The sequence below is a fragment of the Hypomesus transpacificus genome, unplaced genomic scaffold (genome assembly GCF_021917145.1).
Source record: "Hypomesus transpacificus isolate Combined female unplaced genomic scaffold, fHypTra1 scaffold_130, whole genome shotgun sequence".
Lineage (NCBI taxonomy): Eukaryota > Metazoa > Chordata > Actinopteri > Osmeriformes > Osmeridae > Hypomesus > Hypomesus transpacificus.
The window spans coordinates 150,904-176,818 of NW_025813706.1; the positions used below are offsets into that span (position 1 = coordinate 150,904).

The 25,915-nt window shown below is 41.6% G+C and overlaps 1 protein-coding gene across 12 annotated transcripts in view; it reads right to left on the minus strand.

The window, feature by feature from the left end:
• cblb (Cbl proto-oncogene B, E3 ubiquitin protein ligase) overlaps positions 1–25,915 on the minus strand; it is a 150,253-nt gene that overhangs the window by 11,819 nt on the left and 112,519 nt on the right. For 11 of the 12 annotated variants that reach the window (XR_006958611.1, XM_047050880.1, XM_047050879.1 and 8 more), the window contains 3 exons: positions 8,522–8,710; positions 6,662–7,042; positions 3,062–3,153 (listed from right to left, as the gene is read on the minus strand). Coding sequence is in view for 11 of the 12 variants with exons in the window: in XM_047050880.1 (XP_046906836.1) it covers positions 3,062–3,153; positions 6,662–7,042; positions 8,522–8,710 (662 nt within the window). In the remaining variant the exon portion in view is untranslated. The remainder of the gene's footprint in view (positions 1–3,061; positions 3,154–6,661; positions 7,043–8,521; positions 8,711–25,915) is intronic. The other variant, XM_047050882.1, reaches the window with a different exon arrangement.

Consider the following 25,915-nt stretch of genomic DNA (forward strand, 5'->3'; position numbering starts at 1 on the left):
ATCAAATGGATCTCTCGCCACTATCTCATAATTATGAAATAATACTTATTCATTATAATAATTTATAAATAAACCTTCTGCTAAAGTCTGAGAGAAGAATACCCAGAATGTCCACTAGAGAGCAGATCCAAATAATATTCTACATTACTTGTCACAATGTAACTTGTCATGTCTAAAAAGTCCTAAAAAAGTTTGGATTTTTTACATAAAAACACCCATGGTTTTCCTCATACGGTGGTGTAATTCATCACCTGGTTACTAATAAAGTTATCTTTGTTAAAGAGACAAAAGAAGACAGGACAACAGGTCAGGCAAAAACTGTCTCAAGCATTTGGATCTGCCTGTGTGTGTATGCGTGTGGCCCCGATCACAAAGGAGCCAGTGTACTCCGGACAGACCAGTCTGGTCTAGGCAGGGAGCAGATGTGAAGGAAGGGGGGGGGGGGGGGTAGAAGAAAGCAAGTTGTGGGGACCTCACTCCCTCCCTCCTTTCCTCTATCCCTCCCCTCCCTTTTCTCTTTCTCTCCCTCCCTCTCTACCTTCCCTCCCTGTCTCCCTCCCTTCCACTATCGACTGTTTGCGGTACACATCAGCCGCTGGATGATGCTGGACGCTCCTAATCTAATCTCTCTGGGCGGATAAAAGGGTTTCAGATGCACAGAGCAGTGTCCATTCAGAGCCACTCTCGCCCCTGAGGCATCCGTATAGGGTCAAGGCCATGTGTAGAGACAACTATATCATGGAATTGTGTGTGGGTGGGGGGGTAGGGCTGGGGGGAGGAAGCTGAGTGGATGTTATCAATCTTAAACATCTACATGTCGATTCTACATCATTCATATGGAAGGATGGTGTATGGCATGGTCGATGCTGGAATATCTGGCAAACACTTCCATCCTTGAAGAGGATCTGTATCCAACCTACAAATGTAGTCCTGGTGTGTGTGTGTGGCAGACGCTAGCCTTAAGGGCAACTACAAACTAACAGCTTTCGATGTTGCCTGCAGGCCGGCCCGTCATATCCTGCTTCCTGTTTGGACATTTCCTGTGCGTGGGTTAATAAAAAGTTGTGCCTGTGAGTGTGTGTGTGTGTAGAGCCCCTCCAGAGCTGTGTAGTGTGACGTCATGGCCACACATGTCCAAACAAGGCTGGGGTATTTCAGTTTGGACAAGGCGCATCCTTGTCATAACAAGTTAATGTGTAGGCAGCCTTCTGACGCAGGACTGCTCTGATGGGAGAGGGGCTCTGGTCGAGGGGCATTCCTGTCTTCCTGTGGGTCTTGTGTAGTAGTACAGACTCTATTGGTTGTGGCTAGGTGTTTGGCTGCAAGTATGTACAGTGCCCTCCAAAAGTATTGGAACAGTGAGGCGAATTCCTTTATTTTTGCTGTAGACTGAAAACATTTGGGCTTGACATCAAATAATGAACGTGAGACCAGAGATCAACGTTTCAGCTTTTATTTCCAGGTATTTACATCAGGATCTGATGCACAACTAAGAAAATATCACATTTTGTTTGAATCCACCCATTTGTCATGTGATCAAAAGTATTGGAACAGATATACTTAAAACATATTTAAGTGAATAAGACTTAATATTTAGTTGCAAATCCTTTGCTTTCAATAACTGCAGCAAGTCTGTGACCCATTGACGTCACCAAACTTTTGCATTCTTCCTTTTTGATGCTTTCCCAGGCTTTCACTGCAGCCTCTTTCAGTTGTTGTTTGTTTTGTGGGGTTCCTCCCTTCAGTCTCCTCTTAAGCAGGTAAAATGCATGCTCTATAGGGTTTAAGTCTGGAGATTGACTTGGCCAGTCTAATACCTTCCATTTCTTGCCCCTGATGAACTCCTTTGTTGTTTTGGCAGTGTGTTTTGGGTCGTTATCTTGCTGCATGATGAAGGCTCTGCCAATCAGTTTGGTTGCATCTTTCCTTAAATTGGCAGACAAAATGTTTCTGTAGACTTCCGAGTTCATTTTGCTGCTGCCATCATGTGTTACATCCTCAATGAAGATTAATGAGCCCGTCCCAGAAGAAGCCATGCAAGCCCAAGCCATGACATTACCTCCACCGTGTTTCACAGATGAGCTTGTGTGTTTGGGATCATGAGCAGTTCCTTTCTTTCTCCAAACTTTAGCCTTTCCATCACTTTGGTAAAAGTTAATCTTTGTCTCATCAGTCCATAAAACTTTGTCCCAGAATTTTTGAGGTTCATCTCTGTACTTTTTGGCAAATTCCAGCCTGGCCTTCCTATTCTTCTTGCTAATGAGTGGTTTGCATCTTCTGGTGTAGCCCTTGTACTTTTGTTCATGAAGTCTTCTGCGAACAGTAGATAGTGATACCTTCACTCCTGCCATCTGGAGGTTGTTGCTGATCTCACTAACAGTTGTTTTAGGGTCTTTCTTTACAGCTCTCACAATGTTTCTGTCATCAACTGCTGATGTTTTCCTTGGTCTACCTGTTCGACGTCTGTTACTTAGTACACCAGTAGTTTTCTTCTTCTTCAGGACATTCCAAATGGTTGTACTGGCTATGGCCAATGTTTCTGCAATGGCTCTGATTGATTTTCCATCTTCTCTAAGACTCACAATTGCTTGTTTTTCACCCAAAGACAGCGCTCTGGTTTTCATGTTGTTTTCACCTCTGAATACAGTCTGCATAGACAAAACCTATCTTACCCAATCTGAACCTGAGTGTAGACATTCAGTGGTATTTATTGATTGAATAATGTATGTAATAGGACACACCTGGGCAACAAAACACACCTGTCAGTCACATGTTCCAATACTTTTGCTCACGTGACAAATGGGTGGGTTCGAACAAAAAGGTGATATTTTCTAATTTGTGCATCAGATCCTGATGTAAATACCTGGAAATAAAAGCTGAAACGTTGATCTCTGGTTTCACATTCATCGTTTGATGTCAAGCCCAAATGTTTTCAGTCTACAGCAAAAATAAAAGAATTGGCCTCACTGTTCCAATACTTTTGGAGGGCACTGTATATGTGTGTGTATATATATGTGTGTGCGCTTGTATGAGTGTGTGTGTTTGTGTAGTAGAGACTCACTTGTGGCTACTGGCGAGGGCAGGTGGGGGAGGAGAATGCCTGAGAGGAGGGACATCATACTCATCGGAGACCTGGAGGCCATTTGTGTAGGGCTGTGAACACACACACACGGTTATTAGAATATAACAATTTTTCAATCTGCAATTTAGTTAAGCAAAATTAATACTAACTTAAGGCTTTACTTATCAGGAAACTGAATCAAATCAAAAGAGACGGTCGTAACAAATGACTAACTTGCCCAACCATTATTTTTAACCAAACCGTTATCGTCCTTGGCAGAAGTTGTAGTTTTCCAAAGCATAGAAGCTAGTTTTAGCTCTGTACCCAGTATCGACCTCACCACACAGAGATGTAATTTTTCTGGCGTTTTTATGGCCACCTGAGAGGTGTATAAATATGGTCAGTAGGGGGTTGAGGTTAATTCACTGGTATGCTCATCACAAACAGACCCTGTACATCATGGCTCAGTAGTCTCATTCTCTCAATTTCCAAGGTTTCACGCTCAATGTCATTTGAAAGCCAACCCAGTTTTGGCTTCGTAATACCTTGTGACCGGAATTTCCAACAAATGGAGAAAGGGAGGACAGTGAAATGGATTTGACCTTGACCTCTTGGATAGAGCGCTCTCTAAAGAGTCTTGGCTTTACAGGCTTCCACATGACTCATGATGATTTAAGTACTGTGCTATTGGGGTACGTGTATAGGAAATACACTAGCCAGTCACAGCTGTAGAGAAATGTGGCGAGCCACGTCAGTGGGGTGAGACCTGCTGGAATCCAGGTGAGAGAAGGGTTTGAAGGGGGAGGAGTGGTGTGAGGGAACGTGACAGGCAGATGTTTTCCATGGTAGAGATTAGGGTTAATCCCAAAGCAAAAATAATCCATAATTACTGAGCACATTGAAGCGGCACACACACACACAGATAAATCCAACTTGAGTTTAGTATGTGGAAGATTTTTTTTTGTAGTTTGGTAGTGTCCAGTTTTGTTTTTTCAGTGTCCACTCCTATTTTATCCATATACATTTATGAAATTGTATATCTGTGCTTTACCAAGTGTGGATTATGTTGTGAAATTATAAACATAAATATGCATTTTTCTCTCATGCGTGTACTGTACACAAAGTATATACACACACAAACATACTATTTCTACGAAAATATTTTATGTATACTATATGGTATAATATTTCTCATTTGGTATTTGGATGGTGGTGGTGGAGCGCACTGTTTAACATGTCAAAAATAGATTATATTTGTCATCCTATTTACATGTGTCTTTTCCATAGATCTGAATGCAAATGTCACTTACGCTCCAGTTCCTGTTGAAACACCAGCTAGATGAGCAGAATGGGCAGCGCGGGAGGTGGGGGGGGGCTTGAGCCCTGAATGTTTTCTCAAATGCCCCAAATATAAGTTAAAATTTGGGTTGTAATTTTTGGCAAATATACAGTGCCCTCCAAAAGTATTGGAACAGTGAGGCCAATTCCTTTATTTTTGCTGTAGACTGAAAACATTTGGGCTTGACATCAAACGATGAATGTGAAACCAGAGATCAACGTTTCAGCTTTTATTTCCAGGTATTTACATCAGGATCTGATGCACAAATTAGAAAATATCACCTTTTTGTTCGAACCCACCCATTTGTCACGTGAGCAAAAGTATTGGAACATATGACTGACAGGTGTGTTTTGTTGCCCAGGTGTGTCCTATTACATACATTATTCAATCAATAAATACCACTGAATGTCTACACTCAGGTTCAGATTGGGTAAGATAGGTTTTGTCTATGCAGACTGTATTCAGAGGTGAAAACAACATGAAAACCGGAGCGCTGTCTTTGGGTGAAAAACAAGCAATTGTGAGTCTTAGAGAAGATGGAAAATCAATCAGAGCCATTGCAGAAACATTGGCCATAGCCAGTACAACCATTTGGAATGTCCTGAAGAAGAAGAAAACTACTGGTGTACTAAGTAACAGACGTCGAACAGGTAGACCAAGGAAAACATCAGCAGTTGATGACAGAAACATTGTGAGAGCTGTAAAGAAAGACCCTAAAACAACTGTTAGTGAGATCAGCAACAACCTCCAGATGGCAGGAGTGAAGGTATCACTATCTACTGTTCGCAGAAGACTTCATGAACAAAAGTACAAGGGCTACACCAGAAGATGCAAACCACTCATTAGCAAGAAGAATAGGAAGGCCAGGCTGGAATTTGCCAAAAAGTACAGAGATGAACCTCAAAAATTCTGGGACAAAGTTTTATGGACTGATGAGACAAAGATTAACTTTTACCAAAGTGATGGAAAGGCTAAAATTTGGAGAAAGAAAGGAACTGCTCATGATCCCAAACACACAAGCTCATCTGTGAAACACGGTGGAGGTAATGTCATGGCTTGGGCTTGCATGGCTTCTTCTAGGACGGGCTCATTAATCTTCATTGAGGATGTAACACATGATGGCAGCAGCAAAATGAACTCGGAAGTCTACAGAAACATTTTGTCTGCCAATTTAAGGAAAGATGCAACCAAACTGATTGGCAGAGCCTTCATCATGCAGCAAGATAACGAACCAAAAAAACACTGCCAAAACAACAAAGGAGTTCATCAGGGGCAAGAAATGGAAGGTATTAGACTGGCCAAGTCAATCTCCAGACTTAAACCATATAGAGCATGCATTTTACCTGCTTAAGAGGAGACTGAAGGGAGGAACCCCACAAAACAAACAACAACTGAAAGAGGCTGCAGTGAAAGCCTGGGAAAGCATCAAAAAGAAAGAATGCAAAAGTTTGGTGACGTCAATGGGTCACAGACTTGCTGCAGTTATTGAAAGCAAAAGATTTGCAACTAAATATTAAGCCTTATTCACTTAAATATGTTTTAAGTATATCTGTTCCAATACTTTTGCTCACATGACAAATGGGTGGATTCAAACAAAATGTGATATTTTCTTAGTTGTGCATCAGATCCTGATGTAAATACCTGGAAATAAAAGCTGAAACGTTGATCTCTGGTCTCACGTTCATTATTTGATGTCAAGCCCAAATGTTTTCAGTCTACAGCAAAAATAAAGGAATTCGCCTCACTGTTCCAATACTTTTGGAGGGCACTGTATGTGTACATATTTGCGGTCAAAGCCATGCGAAGAAAATTCACTCGCATTACCTGTGGAAGTTCCGATCTAAGCTCCCATTAAAGACCAGCTCAACCTGGCACTTCATATGCACATTATAACAACAACGCTAACTTAGCTACGGTTATTTCCAGTTTATATATATAGTGTTATATACGGACTGAAAATTGAGTCAGTCTGTACATAAGCTACAAATACAACATGAAGAATGTAAAGGAAATGCATGCATCCGCTCATCTCAGCATTAAGGTAATCCTGCTTTTTTGTCACAAAATGTATCTGTTACAATTACAAGTCTGTTACAAATTTGACTGGTTCAGGGATGACAGATTAATAAGCAGAAAGACATGCTATTTATGACTGGATGTAACTTTGCAGTAAAAGTGTCTCTCCTATTGACTTTGTCCTATCATTGTGGGTCTCATGAAGAAAAGTGAAGACCACTGTGATAACCCTAACCCTCACTAACCCTGCTGTCAGTGAGGCCGTCCATCCTGGTATGTGGCCTCCCACCACCAGCGTCCGTCGAGTGGCAGCTGAGGGGTCTTCCATTGAGGTGTGAAGGGGCCGGGCGGGCCAGCTGGGGGGAGCGCTCGGCCCCGCCCCTGTGAGGGTCAGCCAGGGGGCTGTCTCTGGGACACCAGGAGTCGTGGGGCAGCTGGGGGTCGGAGGGCAGACCTGTGATGGAGGGGAAGGAGGAGGAGGGGAGGTGGTGCGGGAGCCAGGACAGACGTCCATCCGGTGGGATAGGGGGGGGACGCTCAGGGGGCGGAGGGGGCGGGGGGTCCCTCTGTGGGGGGGGAGGGGCGGGCAGAGGCTTTTCCTGCTTCCGGGCCATCCCTGGAGAAGACTGAGGGGGAAAAAAGAGAGAGATGTTTGGTTAAATGTTGCAGCTAAACTTTCCCCCATTTCTTGCTATGAAATCCTTTCTAGGCTTGTGTCTAGGGCAGAGGTGTTCAATCCTGGTCCTCGAGAGCCCCTGTCCTGCATGTTTTAGATGTTTCCCTGCTCCAGCAAACCTGATTCAAATGAATGGGTTGTTATCAAGCTCTGTGGAAGCCGGGTAATGACCATTCATTTGAATCAGGTGTGCTGGAGCAGGGAAACATCAAAACCATGCAGGACAGGGGCTTTCGAGGACCAGGATTAAACACCCCTGGTCTAGGGCAATCTGCTGCTGAGACAGAAACAAGCCCTTTGACAAAACGAGAGACACTATTTAAAAGTTGGTGTCACCCGTTTTTGTTAGACAGTATTACAAGTAGGCTTGCGAAAAGAACTCCCACTGTACTTCAGAAGTATCCAAATACGAGTCGTCGGACCAAAGTTCCGACCTCGCACACCACACTAGGGCTGTCCCCGACTAAGATTTTCTTTGGTCGACCAAAACTCGACTAAAACGTCTGAAAATCGACTAATCGAACTTTGAAACGCAAAAAACAAGCACAAACATTTTCGTGATTTGACCAATGGCTGCTGGACATTGCAGATTCAGCCGCTAATAGCCTACTAATAATAAGACTCGTATCACCAGTCCTGTTGTAATTCGAATGCCGATGGTATTTAGTATCTCTTACAATGTACTACAAATTAAAAATATTGTTTGTTTAACATGCAAATCATCAGAGCGCGCTCATCACTGCCTGAACTTGCAGCATGCAAACTTACGTAGAAGCTGAGTGGGGAACGTTGCAACAGAGAAAGATTTTGTCTTGGCCGGAGAAGATAATGTCATTCGATTTGGATGTGAATCTTATAATAGGCATATTCCTTTTTCAACCCGGTGCGTTAGCATGAGTGAAGTAGGGCTAGACCAACTTACGTTTTTCAGGTGGTAGGCTACATCATTTTCGACGTCGAACTATGAAAAATAAACCGTTGTTGGCAGAGTTTGCATTCAAAGTTTTTCGAGTCACCCGGTACTTTGTAAATGTACTTTAATGAAATGCCGCCATACCACAGATGTCTTTGCCATTTTGACTAATAACACCGACAAAGAAGGCTATGGCAGAGTTTGTAGTTCTGCAGCCAATTGTGCTCGTGCCGTGTGCAAAATACCAAAACAAAACAAAGCGCAGATTAACGAAAGGGAAAACAGTAACACCTTTTCTTTTAAATTATATATTTTTAGAGTTGGTTTATTTGTCTTAAATAATATAATCTACAATTTCTGTTGAACATTTCGTTAATTCAGCAATGGTGACACAAGCGGGAATCAGATCTCACACTGCCATATGGCAGCTCGACTAAAACAATCTAAGTCGACCAAGAGCATATCGACCAGAAAATCGACTAGTCGACCAAGTGGGGACAGCCCTACGCCACACACCTTGGGGGAGGCAGTAGGGCTGGGGGAGGGGGAGCGTATGACGCCCTTCTGGATGAGGTCGAGGCGCGGGGGAACTGGGGGCAGGCTGAGGTGCTGGATACGAAATCCCTCGCCGTGGGTCTTCTTCCGCTGGCTCACAGGGGAGGAGTTAGGTGACATTACCGGGGAGTTCTGCCGCTCTGCGCACTGCTGATGGGAGAAACAGGGCGGAAACGTGTCTGTGAGAGAAAGACATATCTGTACATCACACACAGGCAAACACACTGTGGTTTTGGGGGTATGTAGAGCTGGGATTATGGGATATGGGATAATGTACAGAAAAGCCGGTCATTATTTTGTGGTCTTTGCACTTAAAATCCATTATGTCTGATAGGACATGTTTAGCATGTCTTAAAGGGGTGATTGACTGTTTTTTTGGGGTATTTCACACTGTTCCTTGAGGTCTCCGAATGGGGTATGTAACATTGGTTGGGCTGAAAATGGCCCGGGTGCTGTTCTATGCCCCCTGATAGTTCCTCTGAAGTTTTTTAGGGGAAAAAACACTAGCTTTTCTCTTTTTATGGTATGCTCATTAATATGTAGATGAGCTGCACGCTGATTGGTTGGTTTTCAACGGGTGAAGCAACGCAACGCGGCCAACAGCACTCACTGAAACACCGAAGGTGGGAGACTTGAAATAAAAACGTGCAAATAAATCTATAAATTGTGTCTACGCAACACTGGTTTCAACAGATTGACTAGATATAATTTGAAATGATAACGTTAGTTGTTTCCACTTCTGTTGTCGAAGCAAACTGGATTGACTTAGGTGGGTAGAACGTTACAGCTTAGCAACCAAACTATATCGTGATTCAACTTCAGTTACAGTAGCTAGCTCTAGATATCTTGCTGAAAAATAACCTGACAAAGATCTGGACAAACATGCATCGTGAATTGTAGATTTACATGTAACACGGGTTATTTATTCGAATGAAACAGTCAGGAACATGAAACAACGTTATCCCCATTGCCAATAAACTAGGCTAAATCATCACACATTCTACCTATGCTCTTGCATTAGCAAGCTAAACTAGTTTACATGCCTACAGTCTAGGTGTTTTCGCTATCTAGCTGTTCTGGCCTTCCTTGCAAATCAGCGTTAATAAAAAGCAGATGAGCTAGTCTAGCTCACATTGACTCACCACGCATGGCTGATGTTTGAAACAACACCATGGTATTCACTTTAAAAGTTGCTACTTTAGCTAATTCAGAAAGCTAGTCAACAGCTTCCTCATCTTTGACAAAAAAAAATTCTGGGTAACCTTTTGACATATCTCACATTCCTGTTTCAAAGATCGAAATAGACTTTGTCCACACCGAGAAAGTGTCCCCTCCGAGTTGTTAAAGATCGCAAAGTGGCACCACACAGAGCATCTTTTTAAGCACCACAACATGCAAGTGTACACTACATCTCAAAGCTGAGTCCCATGTCCCCGGCAGCAGTGTAAACCCAGTTAAAGCCAGACCCAGACTGAACGGAAATGGGATAAACATTTCCTAATTTCCTGATTTTATTTAAAGTCGTCTCCTTTCATCTTTAGATTTCTGGCTAAACTCTGATATATTCAATATTGATGCCTGAGTGCATATGATAAAACTTCAAAGTAGTTCAAACTACTGAATTGTCCATTTAACACAAAAGAAATATGAGTAAACCGTCCCTCTATTGGGTATGCTTGCCTTTGGCACCCCTAAAAAAACATGAATTATTGCACTACATAGACCAGTGGTTCTCAACCCTGGTCCTCAAGTACCTGTCCTGTATGTTTTAGATATTTCCCTGTTCCAACACACCTGATTCAAATGAATGGTTGTTAAAAGGCTTCTGCATAACTAGATAACAACCCATTCATTTGAATCAGGTGTGTTAGAGCAGGGAAACATCTAAAAACATGCAGGGGGTAGGCTACTTGAGGACCAGGGTTGAAAACCAGTGACATAGACAATGTCGGTGTCAAAATATTCATCTTGGTCCGGATTGCGTTGATTGTATCTACGCGAATGTTCCGTTTGACGGTGTAGGCATAATTTTTGTTTTTGTGGAGAAAAGTGAAACTAATGGTGGATAACTAGCTAGCCACAGTCAGAAACGTCACTAAAGTAAACCCACGTGTGATTACCTGTAGTAGAGTATTAGTTTAATAGCAAATAATTTTCTGCTAAATTTTCACATTTGTATGCATTGTTTCTCTTCTTTCTGATTTTTTTTCAGTTTTTGTTTTGCATTTTTCTTGTCTTTTCTATAGTTTTATGCCTTCGTCCAGCTCCAGCCCCTATTGAAAATACCTTTTGGGCACTTTGAAGCTTCAGCTTATAACTTTCTACTAAATTTTCACTATTTTCAGCTTTTTTTACATGGTCAGCTTTCTCCATTCAGGTTTTCAGCATTCTCACTGCTGTTTCGCAGGAACAGCCTTTTCTAGTTATTATTCTTTTTGCCCCCCTAAAACTTTGTCAATATTTGGACTACATACACAATGCCTGTGTCAAAATGTTTGTCTTGGTCGCAATTGAGTTGCTTGTATTTGGATTTGCGTTCCGTTGCACAATTTAGGAGGTTACAACGTTTTTGTGGAGTCAAAGTGCCTTTGGTCGACGAAGGGTAATCTGTGCTAGCTACGTCACCACGTCAACACACGTTAGCAACGACGCATGGATACAACGTGATAGAGACGTTCTAGCACGCAAAATGGAGCTTGGATTATGAGTGAAAAATACCACCCCCAAAAATCCCAACCATTTGGCTTTGTTGAGAAAGCAATTTCGAGTGGAACTGCAATCTCGGATGTTTGATTTAGGTCGTCAAAATCTTTGTAATTTGAGCGAGTGCGGGTCGTCCGTGAGTCGCCTAGTCTTTTAGGCGGCAGCCATGCTAGGAAGCATAATAGTATTTTTAGTAGCTAATTTTATAGTTCAATTTTACACAAAAAAAAACAGAAAGAGGGACATTTTATGACGATATGACTATTGTGAAGACAGCCAGGTGGTCAGATTTTAATGTAGGTCACTTTACAAGTGGAACAGCATTTGTGGATTTCTTAATCTGGGTCTGAAATATGTTGTGCAAATTTTGGCCGTGTTCAGATTTAGGCGTCTGTTTCAGGCAGAAAGAGACGACAAGGACGTTTTTTCCAAGTAGCTACAAAAGAAATTGCTGGTGTTTTTTTTATTGCCATAACAACCCTGAGCTAATCTGGAGTTAACCTTAGCTAACATGCTAGTTTGTCTAGTTTGTCTAACATTGTCTTCCAATTTAAATAAGGTTGCTCAACTTGTAATTTTGGCAATTCGCAGTATTGTATTTTACGTTAGTAAACACGTTAGTCTGTAACGGTGCGTTCACACTGCAGCGGGGCGGGCAGAGCGGGGCGTCGGCTTCCAATTCATTTTCAATGTAACCAGGCGTTGACGCCCGCGTAGGGCATTGTGGGAAGGCGAGCGGGGCGTCGACGCTCGCGTAGGGTATTGTGGGAAGGCGAGCGGGGCGGCGAAAGTTGGATTTTTCTGATCTTTATGTAAATGACGAGCGTGAAAACGCCAGCGATGGCCAATCGGGTTGGTTTCGTGTTTCTTGTAACGTAGCAACTGTTGGTCATGGTAAACATTTCTAGGTTTGAGAATTTCAAGATGGAAGAGCAACGTGTTCAATTACAGAGACATAAACAAAAAAAATTGTGCCTGGCGCAGGGTTGCTGAGGTTGTCGGCGTCCCTGGTGTGTTGTATTTTGTACTTTGATTCAGTTTCTTCACATTACGTAACTTTCTGTGCTAGCTGCATAGTCTAGCTAGCTCACCCGGCACACGATTGACATTCAACGCTGAATTGCTGGCTGGCAGTATGCTGCCGCTAGTAGCTGCCGATATCCATACAGTGAATGTGTAGTGGCAAGTCATAATGTAGCGATTGATTTGCAGAAATTTCGAGTAATATAATAAAAGGTTACACATGTCAACGTTTATGTCTGATGCATCTTTTTTTCCAGCCGGAACAAGACCCGTTACATAGAGTGCAGGTGGCATTTAATCTTTCACTCGGCCTAAAAAAAGTGTGGAAAAAGATAACCTATTGTGTGCTGTAGATAAGATCATGTCAGATCTAGAATGCGTGTCGGATTTTTGCTTAATGTGTGTAAAAGTTGTATTTTGTCCGCACAATTGCCATGACATTATACAACCTACAACAGTGATTTGAGAGAACTACAGCTCTGAATGAATCTGTCTGACACGCCCCCGAGCGTGGTGCACTGTGGGAAGGCCGGCGGTGCTGAGCGGTAAAAAAGTCTGCAGTGTGAACGCACCGTAACGGTCGCCTTCCCACAATACCCTACGTGAGCGTCGACGCCCCGCTCGCCTTCCCACAATGCCCTACGCGGGCGTCAACGCCTGGGTACATTGAAAATGAATTGGAAGCCGACGCCCCGCTCTGCCCGCCCCGCTGCAGTGTGAACGCACCGTAAGGCAAAACTGATTCAACCATTAAAACCATATATCCTCTGAAAGCTTATACCCTGTAGGATGTTATCTAATGAGACAAGAGACACGTCCATCTCTCCATATTAGTATGCTGCCCATGCATAATAAATTCGGTATTGGTAAATGGAGTATGCTATATGGCTGATACTTTTTTGGGCTGTGCCATTTAGGGAAACTGATTCAACCACCTAAACCATGTATTTTCTGAAAGCTTACATCCTAAGGATGTGATCTGTGGAAAAGACTACAGGTTTTAACACAAATTTGATCATTTCTGAACTGTCCAGTTATGCTTTAGGGAGATGCTTTTTTTAAATGTAGCCTACATAATTATTAGGCTACTAAACCTATACCAATTCTGAATTGTATATGCTGATAACACGATTTACATCTCAGAAATCTTCATATGAAAAATCTACATTAAGATTATTATTATCAATATGAAAGAATGCTCAATGCATCTCCATGTCTCCTGATATAGGTGGTAGAGATTGAGAGTGAGTCAGAGGCAGGGGCAGCATGCAGGGGCAGTGGAGACAGCTCTGTTGCTGAGGTGAGTGCTGAAAGGTAGTTGAAGATGTCCCATTGCTTATTGGGAAGTTTAGTTTTCAAAATATTTTAATGTCCAGCCCCTCAGTATATGTATAACAACTATGGTAAATAGTTGTGGTAAATGCACCAGAATGCGGGAAATTGCATCTACATCTCAAAAAATTCTAGGGGACAAACCCCCAGACCCCCCGCATAATGTGTGTCCCCCCACTCTCAAAATGCTGCTGACGCCCATGGCTACAGTTCTGTCTTCAATGCCACAGCTATGGCTAACCTTTATTATGTCTTATTACACGGCTGTTCTTTAATGCTGTAGAATGCTCTATTCACTTGAATGGGGCTTCCCAACGTTCTGCGGTGAACAAATTTCCCATATTTGACCGTTGCTATGCACATTTGACCGCTGTCAAGGGAAGTGGCCTTTTTGCCTCGGATTCACGTCTTTCGTAGCACTCCGCAAGTAGTCCGGTAACTTTTCAACCCCAGCGTACTCTGTTGCTTAGCGACGTCAGCTGATTTAAAGCCTAAAGAATGTTCAAAGTCTATGAAGTTCAACGTCTTTGGCGAACTATTTCTCTGCTGATCAACAATACGAATGGTAACAAATACATTGTAAAAAGACACACTGTGTTAAGTTATTTATGTTGGCAAGTAGCCGTGTAATAAGCGGGATAATGCATAGAACGCCGGTCATTATTGGGAAAATAAGCCCCTTCAGGGCAAAACAAACCCCTCCACTTCCCGTCGGGGTGCTGTTCGCCCTGTCGGGGCTTATTTTCCCGATAATGACCGGCGTTCTATACATTATCCCTTACAAATGAAACATTCTCATTTCCGGCGCTTTCAAACAATCAGTGAAGTGTGGATAGCAACGGCAGCTAACTTGCCTTTAGCAAACTGCTTTTGAATTAGCCATGTCCCCCTAAATTAATATCAAACTTATTTACGTTTTGGGGGGCTTATTTTCAGTTAACAGACGGTACTATTTGAATCGCAATTCCATCTGAAATACTGCCAGTGACAACGTTGTTACAGTAGCTTGTTTCAAAGGGGGTTCCTTGTTTCAAAGGGTGTTCTTAATGAATTATGCAATATGAGTAGGCTAAATGCTTGAAAATATCACTAGAAGTAAAAACGGACCCACCTGCAACCGACGCAAGAAAGCACACCCTACAATTTCTCCAGAAATTGTACCCTCTCTAGTTTGTAATTCTTGTACCATGGGAGTCTATGGCAGCCCCTAGACCCCATCGACAACTTTTTGTGAAATTTGGCACACTCATTAAGGACAGTCCCTTTTATACTTACACCAAGTTTCATGTCTCCCATTAGACCACTCTAGCGCGACCAATGGGTCAAAGTTGGACTAGTGTTTACTAGTGTCAAATCTTCTTCAAAATGACCAGAGATGATCTTCAGACCAAGCCTAACAAAAGTTATCGAAAATAATTTTGATCGTCACAACCGTTTGTCCGGTACAGCCAATCAAAACTGGCAAAAAAGCAACCAAACAGGAAATTGGATAAAATCTTATCAAATTTTTTAGATATCAACACCAAAGTTGGTATAACGGTGGAAGACATTACATCATGTTACAATGTGCAAAGGCAACTTCATATCTCCAATAATGATTGATATACAGCAAATCAAATGTATCGCTAATGCTAAAATTATGCTGTACACATCCGCTGGTCAAAAAGCAATACATTGATTCAATCACAAGTTCATATGAAGACTCTTGAGAATGTTTAAGAAAAAAAGTTGAATGTAAGATGAAAAGTAGATTTTTAGTGAATATTTTAAATATACATGCTTGGCTAATTTCGAAAGCTTTTTTGCCAAATCGTCTCTCCCACTCCTCCTCATCGCGCGCGCTCCAAATTGTCACACACTCACCCTTCCCTTGACACACGCGCGGGCTTGGCAAGACGCACACGCAACATTTCAGGAGAGTATGGGCTGACCAAGCCCCCACTCATTCCTTAGTCTCTAGCAAAGGCCTTGTGGATCTTGATGGGATTGCATTTCCGATTTTGTATGCATTGGTAAAAAGTTCTCCAAATCCTGAAACATTGATAGTAAAGGCCAAGAGATACAACCACTTAAACAAAAGCCCATGTGGATGTTGTTGGTATTGCATTTCCGATTTTGTATATAATGGTAAAAACTTCTAAAAATCCTGAAACATTGATAGTATGGGCCAAGAGTAATGACCACACCACAAATGTCCCACCATTACCCATAGGTGGCGCTACGGCTATGCCCACATAGTCAATTTTCAGTTTTGTACTCAAATCTGAAAAAAAGTTGAATGTAAGATGAAAAGTAGATTTTTAGTGAATAAATGAATTTAAATATACATGCTTGGCTTATTTCTATAGCTTATTTGCCAAATCCTCTCTCCCTCTCCTCCTCAGCGCGCGTGCTCCACATTCACACACACTCAGCCTTCCCTTCACACACGCGCGGGCTTGGCAAGACGCACATGCAACATTTCAGGAGAGTGTGGGCTGACCAAGCCCCCACTTATTCCTTGGTCTTTAGCAAAGGCCCATGTGGATCTTGATGGTACATTTACATTTCCGATTTGGTATGCAATGGTAAAAAGTTCTCCAAATCCTGAAACATTGATAGTAAAGGCCAAGAGTAATTACCACACCACAACTGGCCCACCATTACCCATAGGTGGCGCTACAGGCCACGCCCTAAGCACAAAGATACAAGGCTTTCGGGAATGGATAGGCCCACCAAGCTTGCTCCCTTCACTTCTTGGCTTGAAATAAAGAGCCTTGTGGATCTTGATGGTATTGCATTTCAGATTTGGTATCCTATTGGTAATTCTGCAGCATTGATTTTTATAAACAGTTACAATTTGTCAAGAATATACATTTTTCAATGGTTCGCAATGCTTAACACATCAGCCAGTCAAACTAGTTCATATGAAGACTCTTGAGAATGTTTAGTACACAAATCAGAGAAAAAGTTGACAGTAAGATGAAAGGTCGATTTTTTGTGAATATTTGAAACATGCATGCTTGGCTAATTTCTAGGCACATTTCCAATGAAATGTGTCCCCTGCTCCTCCCCGTGCGTGCTCCAAATTCTCACACACTCATTCTTCCCTTGACACACGCGCGGGCTTGGCAAGACGCACACAGAGCCATAGAAAAAGAGAGTTGCGACACGCTTTGATCTCGCCGACACCTGATCACGTGGTTCATGTAGCTCGCTGTAGTTCCAAAAAGCCCCACTGCTGTCAACTTTTTTGAATGGTTTTCAATGGAGCTGGCCAACGGAAGTCGCTTTCTCAGGCAAATTACGAATGAAACAGGCTCAGTTGAAGAAATCCGATATTCTGGCTATCTTCAGCTGACTCTTATCTACATTAGGCAGTCCTCGCTGACGTTTTTGGTGAACAATGGAGTGAACTACAACATGTGTGAACACTCACTGCCAGTGAAACGCAGGAAAAAAGCTAGAGCTTTTTTGTCACGTGGTTCCGGTAGCTCGCTGTAGTTAAATGAAAACCCACTGCTGTCAACGTGTTTGAATGGTTTTCGGCGGGACCGACAGCAGCACCATCTCGATTCACGGATATTTTCGGTATATTAACACAATATCAATTGGTTACTGGTGTGTTGTATCATGTATGTATGCTACTTTATTAACATGTATGTATAACATTAACTTATAATGCATAACGCAATATTGTGAAGCAGAGCTGGAAATGGCTATGCTAGCCTACATTGTTCCACTTAACGTTTAACCTTCGACTGTTGAAGTAAATGGGATTTGTTCAACTTTTTTTTTCTTCATCAGCCCACTTACAATTTACCACATTAACAACACGTTTGTACTTGATGCAAGTTGAATCTAACCATGATCACCGGCAACTGTTCAATAGAAAAAAATTTAACAGAATATACAAGGCAACCAACTGCAATTCAATAAAACATTTTATTGTACAATATGTCCAGTGTTCTTCCACTCCTTTTGTTTGTAGTGAGCAGGTGATCTTAATGTCTGCTTTTCACAAAACTTAGACCGCAGTATTAGATGCATCTAGTTGAGCTAACTAACTAGCTAGCTATTGAGTGGACCTGAAATTCCTGCCGAGCGTTGCTGGACGATAGGGGACCCAAGGCTTTAATCTGCAATTCATTGTTGCTAGCTATAATCAGATGTACTATAGGCTAATAAGAGCAGATTCTGTAAACTGTGTATGCCAAAGAACACCAATAACTTGAACTAATTTGACAGACTATAAACCAACAAACTTCTGGTTGATACACATGCTCTTTAGCTAGCTACAGTAAAAGTGTTGCATAGCTCTACTATAGTCTAGCGCAAACTGCATTTAGAATCTAACAAGCTATAATCTAACAAGCCATAATCTTACAATACATTTTCTCTACAGCTGGCTATATGAAATACTACTAATAACAATTGATATGTGGTGGTTGAAATATGAAAAAATGCAGGATTTTCATCAATTTACCAGCTCACTTGCTTCGGACCCCATAAGCCATATATGGCTCTAACAGCTCTAACTGCATTTAGAATCTAACAAGCTATAATCTTACGAAAATGTTTATCTGAAGTTGGCCATATGAAATACTACTCATAACAATTGATATGTGGTGGTTGAAATATGAAAAAATGCATGATTTTCATCAATTTACCAGCTAACTTACTTCGTAGACACTGAAAATGAATGGGGTTCAACGGTGGAAAATACAATGTTTGGAACTATAGGTTTCATGAGACACGCTTAACTTCCGCATTCCTCGATAACAATGGGAGTCTATGGAAGTGTCGCAACTCTCTTTTTCTATGGCTCTGGACGCACACAACATTTCAGGAGAGTGTGGGCTGACCAAGCCCCCACTCATTCCTTGAATGTCTGCATAGGCCCTTGAGGACCTTGGTGTCATTGCAGTTCCGATTTGGTATGCAATGGTAAAAAGGTCTCCAAATCCTGAAACATTGATAGTGAAGGCCAAGAGTAACAACCACACTTTAACCAAAGCCCATGTGGATCTTGTTGGTATTGCATTTCCGATTTTGTATGCAATGGTAAAACGTTTTAAAAATTCTGAAACATTGATAGTATAGGCCAAGAGTAATGACCACACCACAAATAGCCCACCATTACCCATAGGTGGCGCTACAGGCCACACGCTAAAGCACAAAGATACAAGGCTTTCTGGAATGGATACGCTAAACAAGCCCGCTCCCTTCACTTCTTGGCTTGAAATAAAGGCCCTTGTGGATCTTGATGGTATTGCATTTCAGATTTGGTATCCCATTGGTAATTCTGCAGCATAGATTTTTCTATACAGTTACAATTTGTCAAGAATATACATTTTTCAATGGTTCGCAGTGTTTGGAGGAATCTGCCATTACTGCTTGCAGTTATATTTCTTTTTATTATTATTATTATTATTGTTATTAGGGTTCCTCCGTCAGGAGGACCCTATTGTGTTTGTAGGTATTATTATTATTATTCTAGTAATTTATCTCATGAACACATTGGTAAAAAGTTTTGAAATTTGGCATATTGATACAACATGCCACAACTACGGCCCAAACACAGACTGGCCCACATCAGACAATAGGGGGCGCCACAGGCCACGCCCAAATGTCCACTTTTCAGAGTGATTGCATTTCCACCCCATTACTCAATTTCTTCTGAAACTTGGTGTGCATGCTTCATTTTTCATGAGGAACAAAAAAAAGCCTCAAGGACCCATAAGGTCCGCCATGATGGATTTTCCTGTAAAGTGATTATTTGGGAAAATCTTCAAAATAGATCTCTTCCTACAAAAAAGGTCTAATTGACTTGAAATTTTGTACAGATATGTATCATTGAAATATTAGAAAATGTTACTTAAGACAGTTGAATAAAATACAAAATGTCTGAAAGGGGTGTATTTATGTAAATGACCACATTGCCTCAATAAGTTTGTGTCACTAAATCAAATGTAATTTTGAATGATGGTTTTTCAAACCCAAAAGGCTTTAAGATGACACCATCCTGAAGTACCCTGCAAAGTTTCACCTTGATATGTAAAAATATGACTGAATTACAGCTGTTTGAGCTTGGACCAAATCTGACAATGCTTGCCATTGGAGAAACATCTTATTTTATTATCCAGTTGATGACTGAACAAGGCAGAATCCAGATCTGGCAATGGCTCAATTGGCTGAGATGTTGTGCTGATAAACAAAGGGTTGTAGGTTTGAAACCAGTCAGAGGACATTTTTTATTTTTTTGGACAGAACGGTTTGTAGTGTTCCGGTCAAACCTCCGGTTGTAAAACATAGCAATGGGTGTTTATTTGAGCCCATAACAACACTCCGGTCATATGTTAAGCGAGACTGTAAACCACTGCAAAACAAGCCAGGTTTACAACAGTAGCTAGCTACTTGGAGTCTATGTATGGTAGTGTCAGATTTACAACCGAATTAGCTTGAATGAAGTATATTGATCATCAGACATCTCTCTGAAGTACCATAAACAATTTCACCTTGGTATGTCAAAATATGATTGAATTAGAGCTGTTTCAACCTTGGCTGAATCTAACAACGCTTACCACAGGACAAACAGCGTACTTTTTTGTACAGTAACTGAACGTGACAGCATTCAACACTGAGAATAGCTCAACAAGCTGGAACGGTCATCTGCAAAATATAAGGTCGTAGGTTTGAATCTAGCCACACTGTTTGAGTCTGTCTTAAATTTGAAAATATGTGGATGACATCGTTCTGAAGTACCATGTGCAATTTCACCTTGATATGTCAAAAGACTATTGAATTACAGCTGTTTAAACTTTGGCCAAATCGAACAAACCACGCTACAGGAGAAACAGCCTTCTTTTTTTATACAAAATTTGACCTAAATTTCCCAGTCCTGTGGGTAGCTCAATGGGTTGAAATGCTGTCCTGCAAAGCGCAAGGTCACAGGTTCGCATTCAGGCACAGTCTTTTGGCCTGTCATAATTTTGATTACTTGTTTAGTTAAACAGGCAGACATCCTTCTGAAATACCATGCGCAATTTCATGCAATTTCACCTTGAAATGTCAACCGTTTCTTAACCTTTGTCCCAAAGCTGACCAAACACTAATACTCATTCATGCAGTCGGCACCCTTGGGTACCCAGCATGCAGTGCGGCATGTCAAAAAACGCAAAGACTTGTGGAAAATAGTTTGGTTTCAAAAGCCGTGCGAGGGATTTCAGTTGTAGTGTTCATTCAGTTGGATGTTTGTAATGTTATTGTTGGTTAGTTATAATAATCTTGTTGGTCACCCTGATTGAGTATGTTGTGTAGTTTAATCGGAGCAGAGAATCGGCTGCTACACAATCATAGACTATTCTTGCAGGCAGCTGAATATGAGCGCTGCCCCAGCCCAGTTGCCCACATGACTAGTATTAGTTGACTGAGAGTCTGGAAAGAAATCAATTCAAGAAGGGATTCAATATTCTATGGAAAGTTAATAATGAGCTCTTGTTAATCATAAAATCTCAGCGGTTGGTGTGTAGCAGAGAGGCTAGAGACACTGACTTGTTACATTATGCTCATGAGTTCAAATCCCCGTTCAGCCTATTGTTGTTGACCAAACATGAAGTAGTTTTGCTCTCTTGTTGTCCAAGTCTCGATCTTCTACAGTGTACATGTTTAAAATATTTTGCCATTTTGCGGAGGAACCCGCATCGCTGCTTGCAGCTATACTTGGTGGTATTATTATTATTTTTTACCCATGGGAGTCAATGGCAGCCCCTAGAGCACAATGGTAAAAAGTTGTGAAATTTGGCATGTTGAAACTGCAGACCATTAGTAACTACCATACCAAACATGGGCCATGTGAGACAATAGGTGGCGCTACAGGCCACGCCCCAATATGTCAATTTTTTAAGTAATGCCATTTGCAGGCCGTAAGACCCAAAATTCTGAAATTCATTACATCTGCCTTATTTCTCATGAGGAACAAAAAAGCCTCTCGAACCTATAACGGCCACCATATTGGATTTTTCTGTACAATAAAGATTGAGGAAACAAGTTTTTTCGCTACTCCTCCTACAATTTTTGTCAAATCTTCTTCAAAATCCTCACAACCGTTTGTCCGGTACAGCCAATCAAATTCAGCAGAAAAGCAGCCAAACAGGAAGTAAAGTCATATCCCAGCAAATTTTTTAGATATCAACACCAAACTTGGTATATCAGTGGAAGACACTACCACATGTTCCCATGTGAAAAATGTACTTAATATCTTAAAAAATGACTGATATAGAGCAAATCGAATTTGTTGCTAACGCTAAAATAATGCTTTACACATCCACCGGTCTACAACGGATACTCTGATACTATCACAAGTTCATATGAAGACACCTGAGAATGTTAAGTACACAAATCTGAGAAAAAGTTGTAAGATGAAAAGTAGATTTTTGGTGAATATTTGAAACATGCATGCTTGGCTAATTTCAGAGCCTTTTGGCTAAATCCTCTCTTCCCTCCTCCTGCCCGCGCGTGTGTTGCGGAAGGCTGGGTGTGTGAGGATTTGGAGCACGCACGGGCAGGAGGAGGGGGCTTGGCAAGACGCACACGCAACATTTCAGGAGAGTGTGGGCTGACCAAGCCCCCACTCATTCCTTAGTCTCTAGCAAAGGCCTTGTGAATCTTGATGGTATTGCATTTCCGATTTTGTATGCAATGGTAAAAAGTTCTCCAAATCCTGAAACATTGATAATATAGGCCATGAGTAACTACCACACCACAAATGACCCACCATTATCCATAGGTGGCGCTATGGCCACCCCCCAATTGTCCATTTTCAAAGTGATGCCATTTGCATTCCATTTGTCCCAAAATTCTGAAATTCATTACATATGCCTTATTTCTCATGAGGAACAAAAAAGCCTCTGGAACCTATAACGGCACCCCCACAAAACTGAAAAATAGTTCAATGTAAGATGAAAAGTAGATTAATTGTGAATATTTAAAATATGTATATTTGGTTAATTTCTAGAGCTTTTTCCCCAAATCCTGTCTGTAATTCGTTTAAACAAACGTAGCCTTTGTATAGGCTCTAGGTTTAATTCTCTCTTTTATACATTTAAAGTTGGATTTGACATTTAACAGACATTTAATCATTTAGCAAGTTGTTTGACTCTAAAACCATAACAGTACATGACCCCAACAGTACCAAGCTCCCACCTTCACTCCTTAGTCTAGTAGCCATTTTAGACGAGTAGGCATTCTGTGATTAGTTTGGCCACAGCTAATTCTACTGTTAAAAGAAACAGAAGGTCTTCTTCTTCAGAACTATATAGTTGAATCAACCAAACACAGCTTGGTCCTGTTATCATCTTCTTTGGCACATCTAAACTAAGGACTAGACTTTTAAGAAAGCATGACCAAAGCAATTTGATGAGGGAGGGTTCCTCCATAAACAGTTGCCGACAAAGAATTTCAGACAATAACTTAAACATAGTCTTGCATTAAGAGTAGAGTCAACAAATTTAATAACTGTGCTAATGGTTGTTGAAACTCATTGCTCTGAGTTGGTGCATGTCAATTTAGGCAGAAGTCCATGTCTGGTGATATTTGACAACCTCAAACAGCATGAGTCTGCTCAACACACGTTCTTTTACTTATCTTCATTTTACTTATACATTTGCCTTTAACTTGTATTTTTGTTAATTTCTAGTAAATTCTTTGCTTATTGTAAAAAAATACAAAAGGTTAACAACCATCTATTTTTTAATATACGTTCTTATTTTACTCATCTTCATTTAACACTTACATTCGTCTTAACTTGTATATTTTGTTCATTGCTAATAAAGTATTTGTTTATTCTGAAACTGCTATCTATCTTAACACCTCACAGAATGTTTACCTTGCTTACATCTCACACAGATCATACAATAAGATATAGTCAACCACCCAGCATTCACATACATTTCCAACACAACAATGACATGGACAACATGTAACTACACTGACTACAATTGATTTAAAATTCAGTATGTATGTTTATGTATGTTTATACACATATGTAGTTATTCTACTTTGACATCACAAAAGCTATGAAATAAGAGTGAATGCAATTAGGAAGCAACTTTGTACAATTTGTCTTGATGTTTGTTTATAACTGGAATATAAATATGTGCACAACAATTAGTTCCATTCAAGTAAGTCTATTTTATTGGACAAGAAGCATTCCATGAGTGGTGACATTTGACAACCTCAGACAGTCTGCCACTGGACCAAATGAAAAGGCTCTATTCTTGATTTGCAATGCAGCTAGGGGAAGTCCTAGACCATTAGGGGCAAAGCTGCGGCCACTTCTGATGTTAGAAAGGTGTGTTACATAAAAACAATATTGCTGTCATATACCATATTCCTTTGATTAAATGCTGCAGACAAACAACTAGACAATGAGGTCAAACAAACGCTGAATGTAAAATTGAAGCTGCGCGTGTCTCTACTTTGTGTAGAAATCTGAAGTAGCATTGCCAAAACATTCTCATACTTTATCTTTCAAACAGAAAGCTGTGCAGAAAGCACTCACAAGCAGCAACAGACCTGTAGCACGCAAACTTGGGGTTGATGAAAGGCACATTCAGGAGTGGTGAAGTCAGCTACCTCGCTATATTGTATGAAATATATATATATATAACTATTGTGAAAGAAGTTTTGGGCCTATATGTACAATGAATGTGTTTTAGGAAGAAGCTTGATACAATGTATGTTAATTCAACTCCATTTGGTAGAGATGCCACCTGTAGTTTTATAACACCTAACTAGGAGACATGAAGTCTAAGAGACATGAAGTCTGGGTGACCTGAAAGGGTTCTTGTCACCTGGGGGGAAGAGACAGTTGGTCTGAAGAAAATGTGGATTCAACTGTATTGTTCTAAGGATTTAACCAATGACAGAAGAGAATTGGTATAGCTTCAGGTCTGTAGGATGGACCAATGGCTTTTGAGAACTGTTATATCTATAAAATGGTCTGTTGAAGAATGTTCTGGGGGGTTCAGGGCCATCAGCTGAGTAGTGCTGGTGGGCTGGATTCTCCCGGTTCCATTCTAGAATGCTAGATGGAGCTGTATGAAATTGTCTTTGTGTTATTGTCTTATGTTTGTGTGCTGGTGATGTTATGTTGGTAACGTTATTATGCTTAAACCTACGTCAAATAAACATTAACTCTATACTTCACCCAACTTCAGCTTGAACAATTGATTGTCTGCAAAAACTACCACGACACTATACACATAGGCCTTAATGTAATTCTCATCCTTACATTACATACACGTCCTTTACTAAAGTGTATCTTCCCATTCATAAAGTTATTGTTGTAATCAAAGCTTTTAAAGAATGGATCTCTGCATGATGGGCCTGCCCAGAGCACAGGTGGCCTGACAGAACATGCTTCAAAGTTGTCACTTTCAAAAGGGTGGCATTTTAACTCTGGAGGGTACATGGGAGTTCGCCCAACCAGTCTACACATGTTTTGTGGATTTGGAAAAGGCGTTCGACCGTATCCCTCGGGGGCTCATGTGGGGGGTGCTCTGAAAGTACGGGGTACCGGATTCCCTGATCGGGGCTGTCCGGTCCCTGTACGACCGGTGCCAGAGTTTGGTCCGCATTGCCGGTAGTAACTCAAACTTGTTTCCGATGAGGGTTGGACTTCGCCAGGGCTGCCCTTTGTCACAGATTCTGTTCATTACTTAAATGGACAGAATTTCTAGGCGCAGCCAGGGCGTTGAGGGGTCCGGTTCGGTGGCCTCAGGATTGGGTCGCTGCTTTTTGCAGATAATGTGGTCCTGTTGGACCGAATGTGAAGCGGCTGGGATGCGAATCAGCAGCCCCAAATCTGAGGCCATGGTTATCGACCGGAAAAGGGTGGAGTGCCATCTCAGGGTCGGGAAGGAGATCTTGACACAAGCGGAGGACTTCAATTATCTCGGGGTCTTGTTCACGAGTGAGGGAAGAATTGAGCGCGAGATCGACAGGCGGATCGGTGCGGCGTCCGCAGCAATGCGGGCTCTGCATCGGTCCGTCGTGGTGAAGAAGGAGCTGAGTCGAAAGGCGAAGCTCTGTATTTACCAGTCGATCTACGTTCCTACCCTCACCTATGGTCAAGAACTATAGGTGGTGACCGAAAGAACGAGATCGCGAATACAAGCGGCCAAAATGAGCCTTCTCCGCAGGGTGTCCGGGCTCTCCCTTAGAGATAGGCTGAGAAACCTGGTCATCCGGGAGGAGCTCAGAGTAGAACCGCTGCTCCTCTGTGTCGAGAGGAGCCAGCTGAGGTGGCTCGGGCAT